Source organism: Bos grunniens, chromosome 7 (genome assembly GCF_055505025.1).
Source record: "Bos grunniens cultivar Pamir isolate PY7600 chromosome 7, Bosgru_T2T1.0, whole genome shotgun sequence".
NCBI lineage: Eukaryota > Metazoa > Chordata > Mammalia > Artiodactyla > Bovidae > Bos > Bos grunniens.
Window position 1 is genome coordinate 53,095,043 of NC_141171.1, and position 15,850 is coordinate 53,110,892.

Below are 15,850 nucleotides of genomic sequence, written 5' to 3' on the forward strand. Positions count from 1 at the left end.
TGGGAGCTCAGAAGGTTTTGGCACCCCTGGCTGTCCATTGGTTAGGACTCTGCACTTTCACTGCTTAGGCTTGTCCCTGGTTGAGGAACTAAGATCCTGGGGTGGGTAGGGAGAGTAGGTTTTGATGATACTTCTCAGTGAGGCTTCCAAAAGTAAATGATGTAAATGTTTGGCCCCATCTTATTTTTTGTTTTCTTTTACACAAATTAGATTCTGAATGCGCAAAAGAGACTTTTTTTTGGCTCTTGAGATTGTATGTTCTCATTGAGAAATAGAAAACTTGGTGTAAAATCAAATCCTTTGAAATTTTTAGAGGAAATTATGTTTTGATAGCTTTTCTGATAACAGAAAAATGAAGTATTTGGTATCAGGAGGGATATTTCTGGGGACTGGGCTTAATATGCGAATTATAAACTCATTCTTGACTTTTCTTTTTTAAATTAGGCTTTCTCCTGTTTCTCAGAGGATTTATCAATTATGCAAAAGTTCGGAAGATGCCAGAAAATTTCTCAAATCTCCCCAGGACCAGAGTTCTCTTTATTTATTAAAGGTATTAAAGAAAAAAACTTTATTCCAGTCCCAGTGTAATCATGTGATGCATGGGTAGATTACTGTTCACATTTAGAGTAGAATATTACAACCTGTGGTAGGGGATATAGAGACAGTAAGGAAGCCATAGTCTTTGCCTTGTAGTTTCTAGTTTAGTAAGGAGTGTTTCTATGAAAAAACTATCTTAAAAGGCAAGTTATAAAAACTACCAGAGGAGACAACATTATCTCATGTTTGGACAATGCAGAAGAGACTTGACTAGGACTCAGGGTCCTTAATCTTTGAATCATGAATCCTGAAGCCACTGTTTGGGTTGTACTAGTTCCAGAGGTAAGTAGTGAGAAGGAACCTTTCAGGCCTAATCACTAAGCTCTGTTTGGTGGGGCCCCTAAATCCAAAGCTGGGAGAGTCCACAGTACTTGAGGAACTCCTTTTGGCTACTGACAAGCCTACCAAGGCTTCCATCTCCTAAAATCAATGAGGGACTTTCCTGGGCATTTTCTTCAGGTTCACATCCTGATGTTACCATTCTGGTGGGAGGGTCAAACCCAAGGAAAGAAAGGAAGGGGAGAAAAGGGCCTTTTCCCTGCCTAGAACAGGAGGACTAAGCCTTGCCAAGGTTGTTTGGTTCCCCCATGGGTTTCCCCAGAGGCTGGCTCCATCTTGCATCACCAGCTGCAAAAAGGAGGAGACAGGGAATCTTGAGAAAGAGTACACCAGAGAGAGGTCTCTAGTAACAAGGTCTGATGGGCCTCCTTGGAACTGATTCTTCGTTCCTTAAGACTGTAGAGGACAGGTAGAGCCAGGCTAGTTGAGACATCGGCAAGGATTTGTGAAGGTTGTAACAGTTGAGATAAACCTTGAGATAAACCTAGAAAGTATAATATGGAAAACGTTGGGTGGGGAAGCCTTTTAGAGTCACCTGAGGCAGTGTTGAAGAGGAAGAGAGGTAGGGAAGTATGCAGCTGGCTCAAAAGAAGCAGTTTGTAACATAAAGGAGTGTTGAGGATTAAGGCTGAAAAGTCAAGCTGAGAGCATTCTCAAATATCTTGAGCACTAAGCTCATTTGCAGTGGAACTCACAGAGCAGCCCTTTAAACCCAGTCACATATTGGCTCAACACAAGGCTGATTCCATGTGAGCCTGTATTTGCTGTTGGGTTATTTCATAGTTTTTGTAAGTAATCATATGCTAAGAGTGGAGTTTTCAATGTTGAAGATTTGTTGTGGTCTTAGGATGCAGAGTAGCATTCTCAGTTTTGAAGATTTCATGGTTGTCTCAGACTATATGCTTCTAGAAAAGAAAATATCTATCATATTTATATTCATAAGGCATTTTTATAAAGTTAAAGCATGTAAAGAACCTATGTTCTTTTGGTTAAAGTCAGTTTCTTCAAAAGAGTGTGTACTTTTATTTGCGAGACAGTTTAGTCTTTAAGATTACCACTTACATTTATGACTGTTTTGGTTTTTTTTTCCCCAAGAAAAGGAATGTTTTATTACATGTTTAAAATGTCCTGAGAGGTGGTGTGTCCTGAATTTGAATTGGGTTACACAGGCTGGGTGCAGATGGACATTGACACGCTCACCTGGGCCCTAACCCCTGTGATGTTTCTGTTACATCCTAACTTTAAGAGGCTTGTCAGATGTTTTGTGTGGTTTTAGTAGTTTATGTAGTTACCATTGTCATCTTCTTTCTCCTTCTGTGTGTCTGATTATAATGTATAGTTACTTCTGATCCTTAGCTTTAACTCTTACCTACCATAGGTTCAAAGTTAAGTCTTTCGTGTAGTCACAGTTCTCCTGATGATGAGCTTCTGAACCCACCTCCACAGTTCCCCTCATCCACTGGTGCCCACAATACCCTGAGAGGACAGATCCCTTCCTCCCTCTCTGCCTTCCTTCCTTCACAGATTCTGTAGGTCTGGTGTATTGGTGGCTTTGAATTTCTAAATGACTGAGGCCACACCTCTGTCTGGTCACTTCATTCATCTGGTTGAAGGCAACTTCTGGCTTCCTTAGGGGATGCATACCTTCTTTATCTTGCATCTAATACAGGACAGGTTGATGTGACAATGAAGTTGAGAGAAAGCCTGAACTTCTCAGTTTTCCTGTTGTAAAATTTGTTGTTATTGTTTTGACTTCCTAAAATTTCTGAAATGTTTTATGGGTATATTCTAAATGTAAAACAACGCGCCTTTAGAGTTATGATTTGAAGCAGGCAGCCCTTAGTTAAGCAGTAATGGCGTTGGAGCTGTGAAGGGGTATTATAGACCTGGTGCTCTGTGTTTGGGAGTCAGAACCATTACAGTGCTTTAGGAGTTGTCGGAGCCTTAGAGGTGTTTCAGTCGAGGGCATAATGGGGTTTCGTTGCTTTCCTGTCTGACTTTGATATCCTAGTTGATTTGAAATCATCCCTGACATGCCTAGAGGACTCAGAGCTCTAAATTAGGGGTTTAGAGACTTAGAGCAGCATTTAGAATTTTAATGACTTCCTTACTAATTTTCAGTATCCCCAGAAGGAATCCACAAAGCTATAATATCCCATGGGACTGAATTTCCTTTATTCATTGACACAGGTAGGAACTGTTCATCCAGAACCAAAAATAGAATGTTTTCTTTCTCTTAGTTCAGAGGAAATTTAGTTTAGTTTGAAGATGTGGTAGAAAACCATTGTGTAAGATATGAAGATTTTCTTTCACTGAGACCTCTTACTTTCTTTACTGGAGGTATCACTAGTTAAAAGCTAGCTGTGGGCTTACTTTTGCCAGAAAGCCACAGATAGGAAATTGCTAAAATAACTTTGCTGTAGATAAAAATAATTCAATTCCCATGCTAAGGTCTGGCATTGTACTAGAAAAATGTATAAGAATAGTGACTTTTCTATTTAGACTGCCCAAAATACAGTGTACACACACACACACACACACACAAGGCTGCCCAAAATATGGGATACACACACACAAACCTGGAAATACCCTCAAAAGATCTTCTTTCTTACCAGCCATAGTAGGTATTATAAGAGCTGAACACTAAAGCTCATATACTACTGTCATAGGGTGGCTCTTGGGTTCCCTTCTGGAGCTCATTTAAGCATATACAGGAAATCTGGTTTCCTGCCTCACAGCAAGAAAAGCCAAAAGACACTGCTAGAGCGAGGCACAGTGGCATCAAGAGGTGTGTGACTATGAGGAAGCAGGAAAAACAATATGTTCCTTCTATATTGTATGAAAAGAAACATATCCCTTTTAGAAACATCTTTATCTGAAATGGTCAAAAATATAAAGTGTCCATACTTTATCTTATTTACCAGTTAACTGGAAAGTAAATTTTCATCAAGTTTCACTTCCTCTGATGCTGCCAGATAATTGAGGAGTTAGCTATACATAGTAACTATAAAGTGGTAACACAGTTAGCCTGATATCTAACACTACTCCAAAAGTACTTATATATACAAAGTATAATGGATCTTAAATATGTTACCTTCACTACTTCTGAAATAGGAGGGGAAGAAAGTGTATAAGCCCTGATAGCATTAATGAGATGGGGCCCTTCATAATTAGATAGCGATTGCTGTGATCTGGTGAGTTATACATTCTAGGCATCAGATATCTTACCTTTTTTGCATATGATGATAAATGTTTTCATTTTCTTTTTTTCTATAATATTCCCCCTCCTCCTTAATACATCTTTATTTCCAATTCACCTCAGGTTAGTTTGACTTATTTGGGCTGTGTAAAGTAGCAAGACAGTAGAAAATATTGCCAGTGGAATTTTTGCTTTAAAAAAAAATCACACAGGGTCCAAGAAGAAATTGTGTAGGCTGTTGGATTCCCTTGTTTCTTAAGTGATCCAATCTAAAGCTTAGTGGTGATATTCAAAGTCCCTAAAACCTGTCTCTTTTCCAGTTTACATTCCATCATTGTTTTTTTAGCAACCTGTGAATCAAATTGATCTCAACAGGCCTGAGTTGTAGAGAGCAGTGAATGCCTCTATAGCAATCTTTTTCATTTGGAGTTTGTTTGATGAATGAGATCACCCATCAGTAGACCTATCTAGGACCTTTTAATGGATTTTTTTTTAATACTGGAGAATAGTTGATATACAATGTTGTGTTGTTTTCAGTTATACATACACATATATCTATTATTTTTCAGATTATTTTCCCATATAGGATATTACAGAATGTTGAATAGTGTTCCTTTTGCTATACAGTAGGTAGGACCTCTTAATGGATTTTTTAGTGTCTTTTGGGTGGCTCTGACTTTGAGGGATCTGCTAAAACTACCTTATCTCCATGCACATAGCGTGAACTAAGTGGCCTGGTAGTTATCTGGACTGTATCTCATATTCTTGCAAAACTCTAGTGTTTTGACCTAATAGTAATTATTATATCAATTTTTATTTATTAATGGTAACTGATAAAAGTGAATTTACTTAGGCTTGTCATGAGTCTAACTAGCCTCATTGCAGAAATCTCTATTTGTCATATGCCTACCAGACAGATTTTATTTTTGGTTCTACTTGGCTTCAGGAATCCTTATATTCTTGTGTCTTTGTCCTTGCACATTCTGAAATCTCCCTAAAGAAGAGTTGCTCTTATATCACTATCATTGGTTTGCTTCAGATCAAAACACCAAGTGAATTTGGAGTTTGGGAAAATATTAATGTTCAAAAAGAATATGTTGATTTCTTCCAGAGTTGTAGCTTCTCTGCATCTTGTCAACTTTTTAAAGATGTATGCAGTAGTCTAATCAGTCTATAAAAGGGCTGCTTGTGGCTTTTGCAGTAATTTTGAAAGATGGAAGGGCCTAGGTATGAGCCCATCCAACTTTCACTTGGTGTAGGGTACCACGACCTAGTTTCTCAATAAGCTTTTGTTAAGTGTTAATGTATCTCTTTTTTAAAAAATTTTATTATTATTATTTTTTTTTTACTTTACAATATTGTATTGGTTTTGCCATACATCAATAATGTATCTCTTTAGAGTATTTTTTTTGACACTAATACAGGGAGTTATTTGTATTTTTTCCATGAGAACCAAACCAGTTTATATGCCAATACAAAAATTCATCAAAGTGTTATATGCAAATTGCATTTATAATAAATAGATGGACATTGTTTTGAGAGTATTATGTCAGTCATATAAATTGCTTTATAGAATAGGGGCTGCACACACTTTTTTTGTCTACCAGAGATACCTCTCCCAAAATACAGTAACTTTTTTTCCCCTAATTATTGGGAAGAAGTACCTGTGGTTCCTATGAGTTTACAGCTGTTTTCTAACTTTGCTGTGCTCCAAGGATAGCATGACATCACTGGCATCCTTATTGGAAATCTTTCATGTGAGATCTGGCAGGGTAAACAGCTTCAAGTGTGTTTGGAAAATTACCTACGCATTTGGATTCTGCTCTTTGTCCCCAAGTTTCAGTCATTGCCATTGGTGTTAAGTGTGGGATGAAGTGCTCCTTGAATTCTGTTCGTGTGTTAGGTTTAGAGAGAGAGAGAGATCCCTGACCTCATGGGATTTAGAGAAAGCATTGAAGTCTTTCCTAGTTCTGGAGACCTTGATAACTTTAAGAACCAAAAATGTAATGTTTTTTGAATATTATGATGTCAGTGTATAGTAATCTTAAAGCTATGTTAAAATGTACTCATGTCTCCAAACATCCTGCCTTCTTTTGTGACTACATCCTTCTTTTAGCCAAAATAACAACCTAACCAGAGTTCCAATATTCAATATCCTTCTCTGGCAGATGTTTTCTGGCGAAGGCCTTCCTGCATTTATGAATTCTCTCCCAAGAAGCAAGAGAACACCTGCAGGAAGTGAATCAAGATGCGGAACACAGAGGAATCATCACCTGCTTTAAAAAAATAAAGTACTGTTGACAAAGATCATTTCTCTCTATTTGTTCCTAGGTGTAAAATTTTAATAGTTAATGCAAAATTCTGTAATCATTGAATCATTAGTGGTTAATGTTTGAAAAAGCTCTCGCAGTCAAGTCTGTGATGTATTAATAATGCCTTATCTATTGTTTGTAGTCATTTTAAATAGCATGAGCCTTGTCCCTGTAGTCAGTAGGGGGCAATCTTGCTTTTATTCATCCTCCATCTCAAAATGAATTTGGAATTAAATATTTTAGTGTAAGATATGTATAATGCTGGCCATTTAAAAAGGGGGTTTTCTCAAAAGTAAAAACTTTTGTTATGACTGCATTTCTGCACATAATCCATTTTGCTGTTAAAATTAATCTAGAAATTTATTTAATTGTACTGTGAACACCTGGAAGCAAAATCATAGTGCAAAATACATTTAAAGTGTGGTCAAGAATATGTTCTTAATTGGTAAAAAATAAGTATTAATTTCTTATAGTCTGTATTCTAATTTTGCAGTACCTTATTCTGTGTTGTGTACCTAAGGGATTGTAAAGGTGTTGTCATTGTGTAAAATAGAAAGGACAAGGACAAATGCAGCATAATGACTAATAAATTGCAATTCTCGACACTTTCTATATGATTGGAATCCCTGCCCCCTTTTTTCTTTTTCTTTTGTCTCCTGATGATTAGGCCAGGGGCTAGGAGTAGAGAGGGGATTAGGTATTAGGAGCAAAGAAAGAATTAGCGTGGAACTTTTGAGATGATCCCTAACATACTGTACTACTTGCTTTTACAATGTGTTAGCAGAGACCAATGTGTTATAAATGTAGAGTGACGTGCTTTCTGCCAAGTGGTAATTCACCCTGGTTTGCTATGTTAAAGCTGTAAATACAACAGAACATTAATAAACGTCTCTTGTGTAGCAACTTTTGCTGTGGATTACTATTTAATTTCTTGGTTTGCATGTATTAATTGCCAAGGCAGTTTTTTCTAATCTTCATTCATATAGATACATACACAATCATTCAATAAACACAAAAACTGCTCTTGGACCAGTTTTTTTCTTTTTTAGCACGGGATATTACTTTCATATCATATTCAGTATATTTCTAAAAATGTATTAGTTCTTCAAAAGACGATGGGCTAAAATAAGGGAGGAGTTGTAGAGATTGCAAGTCATTCTGAAATTCCAATTATGCTTCATTTTTAGACATAATCTTAGATAATTTATTTCTAATGTTTTCTGCATGTTCTCTGCATTTGCCCTTTTTCTCAGTTGAACACAATCAGCTGGTTTAAGTCCTGTGAACAAGTGCCCAGGTGAAGCTAAAGCTTTCTCCTTCCTCCTGATTTTCTCTTCTTGTCTCAGTTGTGTTAAATTTAGAGACCAGTAGTTTTTATAATATCAGCTGTTTGGTTTTTTCCCCCTCCACTTAATATATAAAGAAAAAATGTAGCAAGATGGTTAAATAACTACACAAACCAGCACTAGCATGGTATGATAGCTGCAAATGTTCATTTATTTGCTGCATGTGAACATCCAGGATCAGCTTAGGAAGTGAATGTTCAGGGGTATCAGTAGGTAATGCATAGAAGTGTGCATTATTTGAAAGCCAAACAGGAAAACTGAGTGCCTCCTGGAACAGTGTTTCAAAGACTACTTATTCTAACTCATTTATTGATTACAGTAAGTAATATAACATCATGTTCTTGTTTACAAGTTATATTTTACAATGGATACAGTCTTGAAAGTCTCTGAAGATTTTTTTTAATATTTTGAATTAGATTGTACCAACCATAGACTTTGGAGGCGTTTATAGCCTATTATGTTCTAACAGTCTGAATAAATTTGGACATTGCAACAGAGAGAGCTATTTAAATTATCTTACAGGACAAAATAGACGGGCTCTAGATCACATTAACTAAAACATTGTAGTTTTGCTTTGTGTTTACTCTTTAGGTCTTATGCCTTATTTGACTTTGTATATTTGAGGGCTGAAATATTTGGAATTCTTATTTCTGCATATTTCTGCAAAGTCCTTAAGACTTTGTTATACGTAAACCTAAGGTTGGTATGCTTTAAAATTAATTAGGATGGCGATTTCTCTCTTAAATGTTCTAAAAATTCAAGTCTTTGCAGATATATAAGTTACCTGGGGTCCTCACTGTTAGGGTGGAAATGTTTGTTCTGCAGTATTACTTTTTATTTTTCTCTCTCCCTTTGGTGGGTTCATTATTAAGAATAACCCTTTCAGATAAAGGAGAAGTGTTTAAATTATTTGAGAGAGAATACTGAGGAACCACTGTTATTTGCACAAGGTTATGGAATAAATTGGCTCTGACCTTGGGCTGAGGGACAGCTGGGGCTCATCTGTGACTTCAGAGGTCCCTCTTGTCTCTGACTTACTGTTGCCAATTGGAATGATGCAAACAAAGTTATCTGACTTGAGCTGTGTCCCGCTGTGGGTTATTAGTAACCCAAATGAAATTTCTTTTGGCCTTCATTATATTCTTACACTATATTTAAAGGTAGAAAGAACTCCTGAAAGGGAATTTCAGGGCCAAATGATAGTAAGCGGTTGCCTGAGGTGTCAGGGTTCTAGGTAAGAATCAGGAAAAATACACCCAACAAATGGAGTGCTGGCCTCAGCTTTGAGTCCAACTCTACCACCTCTTAACAGATGTCTGACCTTATTGAGGGGTTGGATAGTCCATACTGAAAAATCACCTGTTCCTAATACTAGTAAACACTGATAATCAAATTTTAACGTAAAACATGCCAAGGATAGACACAGAACTGTACGTTTATGTAAAATACGAGAGAATAATTTATGAAAAAGTAATATGGGTCCTACTGCCTACCTGAATCTGTTTTTTTGTGAAACCTTAATTATGAATACAGGAAAACCATGTATGAATATAAGATGTAGCTTAATAATTTTCAAGTTAGGCTGATGTTTTTTAGCTAGTTAGATTTTCACCTTTTCAGGCTTTCTGAAGATAATTTGAGGGATGGTGAGAGGTGTAGCAAAATGCAAATATGTTTCTGTAGATGGTTTGTGTGTTTAAAAAAATTCTTGCTTTGCACATTATTAAGCCTAAATAGCAGTTACAGTCTCTAAGGATGATAAGGTGAGATAAGTGAGAGCATTTGGTGCACCACCAGTACTAAAGGTAAGTACTGGAGGTGTAACTTTTCTATACTGTGTGGTTGTCCCCATTTAGAGCACCCACAAAAAGTGCTGTTTGACAGGGAACTTCTGAGTATTGACTCTCTGTATGTTCTGCTGCTGAAATGCAGGACATCTCAAAGAAAGACACCAAAATTCTTTAAGGGAAGGGTAAGTTCAGGTCGAGAATAAAAGACTTTCAGGAGGAAAGGAGTTACAGAAACTGATTTTGTATTCTAAAAAGGGGTTCTTTGATAACCCAGTTCCTTTCTTAGGTACAGCTTTATAACCTACAGAAAACCTGCTCTTTGGACACCCTAAGTGGAGAGCTGTCCTCCTGAGACAGTTTCTCTGTCTGGAAATTTGAAATAGCCCGTCTGCTTCGTGGCATTTTGGTCCCCTCAGCTCTCCAGTTACTCTCAGATTTTGTCACTTGTAGTATAGATATATTACTTCAGTGTTGTTTTGATGCCTCTTTTTGCTTAAAAGTATGTTTTATTTACCAAAAAGCATTGCATTCTGATTTTGAGAGTTTTAATTCAGTTGGCAGATTTGTAAGATGTAAACTTAAAGGCAAACCTATTAAACCTGAATATAGAATATGTTAAATAATGAGAATCATCTTATGTTTATGCAGGATTTCATCCAGGTCAGAAACTGGGATGTAGTTTTGTGAAACAGACATCTCCCAACCCTGCGTTGTATGTGTTTATTCTGCTCTACAAGTGATTCGTTTTTACCAGTTATGTGAGAAATGAAATATTTCACAGACTTTTTCCCATCCTTATGTGATTGCAGGTTTATAGACAACAAAACGGAGAAAAGCGGTTTCCCTAAATCTTATACAAAGATTAGTGCGGAACTGCTGAGAGGTCCGTATTCATTGTTGTTCCTTAGTTATCTGGAAGGTTCACCAGTGGGTCAAAAACCTAAAAAAACAAAACAAAAAACTCAGATATAGGGAAGTTGATTTCTCGCCATAAAGTATTATCAACTAAACTATAGAACTAAGGGAGTGCTGCCTTCTGACTCAAACCCAGCCTCTCTTCTGAAATTCATCCCGCGCTGCACTGATTTTTCACCTTGCTAGTTAGGGTTTGCATTCACATCCCCTACTGAGAGCTGCTTCCTCCATTTAAGCCAGTTACTTCCTGAGCCAAGGAAAGAGGATTGGAGCAACCTATTATCATAACTCGGCTAGAGTTACACTTGATGAAACATTCTTCTTTTCATTTGCACAAGAGTCCGAAATACCTAAAATGTCCCCTTAAGTGAGATTTTAGAAAGAATTTTGCCATCTGCTTCCTGATTCCACATTTTATTTTGACAGAACATTTCTTAGGCTGTATGTGGCAGTCACTGGGTTTAGATGTCATTCTGGTCATTGACATTGAGGGGTTTTATACTCATGGGTTTTTTTTTTTTTTCCAGTTTGCTTTTTAACTAGGATTGCCAATAAATTGCTAAGTGAGCCACTGGATAGATGGATATTTTCACCAATCCTTTTATTACTAGCATCATTTGGTACTCTGTGTGTAGTTCTTTTAAAAAGTGATTACTGGTGGGCTACAGAAGCAAAAGTAGCTGTCTCTTTTTTGGGGGTGTGGGTTTGGCTCAGTGAGTGTCTAACCCTGGGTCCCTGTAACCGTGGTCATGTGTATGAGAAAAGCCCTTTTTGGGATAGTTGTATTTGTTTTCCCTGTGGCTATATTTGTGAGATGCATTTTAATCTGTATGTAGGTCTCCCAATTATTTTTGTCCTTAAATGCTTCTGTGATTTAGCAGTTCTCTAGATTTAGGTATTAAAACTTAACTTGTTTTTCTAATCCTCATCTGTGGAATTTACAATGGTCAGGCTTGGTTCTTGCTGCAGTTCCACAGAGCTTCCGAATAAGGATAATGGGTAAGTACTCATCTCAAACCTGTACTTTTCATGGAAGAAACCTGAAAAGCATGCATTGTTGTTGTTTAGTCGTTCAGTCATGTCTGACTCTTTCATGACCCTACGAACTGTAGCCCCCGGGCTCCTCTGTGCATGGGATTCTTCAGGCAAGAATACCGGAGTGGGTTGCTATTCCTTCTCCAGGAGATTCTTTACTTCTGAGCCACCAGGGAAGCCCAGAGCATGTATACCTACACTTAAAATTATGAGTTAATTTTTCATTAGGGTATTTTCATGGCACTGACTGTTCAGTAAAATTAAGAGTTATTTTGTCTTCATGTAGGTCTTCTCAAAGCCCATGGCTACCATATTTTCTTCTTTTTATGGCAGCACTATGGGAAGGAATGTGTTGGCAGATCCATGGGGAAAAGCCATAGGGAAAATAATTTCTGAATATTTGGCTGTCTAAGAGTGATCATAGACTCTTCCTTGGAGGTCTTAAAAAATAGGGTCAATCCTTCTCTGGAATGGCTTAAGGGTAAAGGAAAAGGAATGGATTAGCAGGCCCCTGAAAGTCCCTGAGAGCTCTAGAGGTTTTTATGTGGCCCATGTCCGTGGCAGATGGAAGAGTAAGCTCGACAGATGTCACGTCTGCTGTTCCCAGGCTATGCTGTCTTTAATGTCGTGACCTTCTGTGAACACTGTCCTAAATAGCCTGCAAGAAGGAAGGGAGTGTGTTCAAACTTCTGGGAAACCTAAGTTGGGTGGCTTTTTACCTGCTGCTACAGTTTAAGATCCAGTAATCAAAAAATTGTACTTTGTCAGAATCCCAAAATGAGGACTCAAAAAAGCACACTCTAGTTTCCAAGTTCATTTTCAACCTTTGCATATTCTGAAGGATTTTAGTTAAGATGGCATTCCATGATGTTACCTTTAAGACTCCTTTTCCTAAAGGACCATGGGAGGAAGAAAGAAAGAAAAGATTAGGTGGGTAGGGAGGGCCCTGGAGGAAATGAAGTCTGATTTGTTAAGAGAGGAGACCTGCGGAAGAGTGTAGCAAATCCATTCCTTTTGTTCTTTGCTTCTGCTTTAATCCTTCAAACTCACAGGATAAGATTGCCAACTAATTGCTGGGAGCCCCCTATAAAAGAGGATTGGTCTAAATTGAAGAATAAATTTAAAGAGTGACTAAAATTTTTTTTAAAAATTTCTCTTTTATTCGAGTTTTTTTTTTTTTTTTTTTACATATGATTATGTCTCCAAGAAGTGGTTGGATACCTTCTTGAGAGGTTTTCTTTAAAAGAGAAAGAAAGGGAGAAGAAAATGTTTGAAATTTCAAAGACTCTTTCCCCCCCTCCACTGTAGGATTTATGTAAGCGTGTGATGAACTAAATTCATTAGGCTGTAGTTTAAGGAAAAAAAAAAAGACTAATGTGTTTTATGGTGGCATTTTTATACAAGTTGCTCACTGGTTGAAGTATGTTGACCATTTTAAAGTGCAATTTGATCTTTTAGGGGGAGACATTTAAATTCTCTGAGTATACACACTGTACCTAGGACAAATTATTGTGTTTTTACTTTGGTGCCAATCTCAATTGTGTCCTTGTTGGGTGCTTATTTTCAAATAGTGCCAGATCCATCCAAAAACAGTATACTAAAAATTGTCATTAAAAACATATCAAGTTTTATTAGCAAGTCATGGATACTTTTACTGCCTTTTATTTATTGCTGGGTGTATTTGTGTTTTGCAGAAAATATGTAGTGCAAGTCAGCTTCAGTAGCAGTTCATTATTTTTTAATTTGATGATGAAGCATTTACACTCTTAGTTTATTAGTGAACTTCCCATAAAACTTTTAGGAACACAAGGGCAAAGCAGAGGTCATGAGTTTACCCAGGCTGGCCTTCTAGAACGCTGCTTTGGTGACATCAGATACCCGAAGGGAAGCCAAGACACTTTCCTGTGTCCTCACATACCAAGTGGCTTTGGCTTCACCTCCTTCTGCGTATTTTATTCCCCTTGGAAAGACTCACAGATGAAATTTAGATAATCACCTGTGTGTTAGAAGTGATAAAGTCCACCTTCTGAGAAATACGGTTTCTATATATTATATGTATTTTTGATCCGGATTTTAAATTTGTATTTCTTGTAAACAACTTTATCGAGATATGATTGACATACAAAAAGCAGTACATATTAAATGTATACAACTTGATGAGTTTGGAGAATGGTTTACATCTATGAAACTGTTACCACCACAATCTGTGCCATGAACATATCCATCACCTCCAGAAGTTTCTTCCTGCCTCTTTATTATCTTTTTTTTTTTTTTTTTCGGATGATAACACTTAACATAAGATCTACCCTCTTAGCAGATTTTAAAGTACACAGTAGTGTTGCTAACTATGGGCACTATGCTGTACGGTAGATTGCTGGGACTGATGTATAATGGAAATGCTCTGGCTTCTTGAATACAGATGTTTCAGGCCATCATTTGATAAATACTCATTTCTCTTAGTTGGCTATGATGTGTATGATCTTGTGTTGGCTATGGTGTACCCATAATTTGTGCAAGGGAGCCCCTGGGTACAAGGAGGTTCTGGTGAGGGAGAAGGCAGCACATAAGACAAAGTGCTTTCCTGTGCAAGAAACCATGATACACCAGCATCTTCTCTGCCTTATTTGCATAGAGGTATAAGAAGTTTACTATACTTTTCAAGCTATGATGACCTGCTCCTAACTTAGTTTTCACCAGAGGAGCACTAAGTGAGTGAAGTAGCTCAGTTGTGTCCTACTCTTTGCGACCTCATGGGCTGCAGCCCACCAAGCTCCTCCGTCCATGGGATTCTCCAGGCAAGAATACTGGAGTGGGTTGCCATTTCCTTCTCCAGGGGATCTTCCCGACCCAGGGATCGAATCCAGGTCTCCCACGTTACAGGCAGACACTTTAACCTCTGAGCCACCAGGGAAGCCCTATAGTTTTCACCAGATGAGCACTAAAGATCTTCTTCAAGCCAAATACCCTCCAAGCAGAGAGAGGCTCTTACCACCTGAGGAGCCAAGAAGGATGGGCGGGAAAGCATCTCCGGGCTCTTGTGAAGCGGGACCTGGAAAACCACTGCCAGGGGAGAAGCGCTCATGAGTCCACTTGCTCCCCACTTGCCAGCTGTGTGGTCTTAGGTCATTCGCTTGCCCTATTCAAAGTTTGGTTTCCTAATCTGTGTTCCAGGATCTTTTCTCACAAGGCCACTTTAGTTCTAAACAAGATAATGTAGTTAAAGAGCCAGTCACCAGAAGACAGCTCTTTACAGCTCCCCAGCTAGGTACAGCACTGGATCCAAGGGCAGGACATTAAAAGCCCAAACCTGTTGTTCAAACCTGGGCATTCATTTCCTTTTGAGGACCACATAGCTTTCATAAATTCTGCCTTTCCTCATTCCTTCACTTTGTCAAGGCTGTCATTAGACCATCCCTGATAAATCAGATTGCTCTTTTCTGCCTAGACTCCTGCTGCCCAGATGAGAGTATGACTTACCCTTGCTTCTCTGGTAATACCATCATGTGTTTCTGTAGGCCCTTATATTTATATCCATGTTCATTTGATCCTCACAGATTACTATAAAAGGGATCATTGCGTGTTCCTTACTGCCAAGCCACCAAAGTCTCCCTCCCCTTGGCAAACGATTTTTCAACACTCAGTCACATCAAAACACTCTATAAATCCAATAAACTCTGATTCTCATTTCCTTTCCTGAGTTCTGTGGGCTGAAATTCTGGCCTCCTTTTTTCTCGGGCCATTTGTATTATGTGACAAGATTTGCCATACACTATCTTTGTGTGGATTTAAGTCTTCAAAGCATCCTTTGAACTCCTTATCCTTCGCCTTACTTCTTTCTGCACTTGCCTTAAATTCTTTGCTACTTTCCCCGCCCTTCACCAGATCTTTACCTGCCGCTCTGCACCTCCCCCTAACAAGGTTCCCAGTCTTTGTGGATCACTCTCCCTGGCTTTACCTTTGCCTGTCCCAAACCCTACAAGTCTCTTCTCTCCCACTGTAGTGAGAGCCATCTCCTTGCCTTCCTCCTCATCTTTCCTGGGCCATGGTGTCTAGTTACTCTCTGCCTTCTTCACCTTCCTGCTGAGCCCCCACCCAACAAGATCACATACTTTATTTTCTTTCCTGAATCCCACCAGTTAGCATCCCTGAATGTCCCCAGGTAGATGCTTCCAGCCAATCCACTCCCACCCCAAATGCCTGACTGTTTACTCCTTTCATGTAGGACCTGGGGAACTTTGCACAGATGAGGCCTTTATGGGCTCATCTCCTCTCCATGCCCCTCTGTGTTAGTTTGGTCATTAAACAGAAGACATTGGG

The 15,850-nt window shown here is 38.3% G+C and overlaps 1 protein-coding gene and 1 long non-coding RNA gene across 2 annotated transcripts in view; one reads left to right on the forward strand and one right to left on the reverse strand.

The window, feature by feature from the left end:
- Positions 1 to 7,350, forward strand: part of NDFIP1 (Nedd4 family interacting protein 1) — a 50,838-nt gene extending 43,488 nt beyond the window's left edge. The window contains exons 7-8 of the mRNA XM_086412161.1: positions 445 to 550; positions 6,304 to 7,350. Of these exons, the coding sequence (XP_086268287.1) occupies positions 445 to 548 (104 nt within the window). The 3' untranslated portion in view covers positions 549 to 550; positions 6,304 to 7,350. The remainder of the gene's footprint in view (positions 1 to 444; positions 551 to 6,303) is intronic.
- A 2,938-nt stretch (positions 7,351 to 10,288) lies between these two features.
- LOC147369571 (uncharacterized) overlaps positions 10,289 to 15,850 on the reverse strand; it is a 41,709-nt gene continuing 36,147 nt past the window's right edge. The window contains exon 3 of the long non-coding RNA XR_015167599.1: positions 10,289 to 10,523. This is a non-coding gene — a long non-coding RNA (uncharacterized LOC147369571). The remainder of the gene's footprint in view (positions 10,524 to 15,850) is intronic.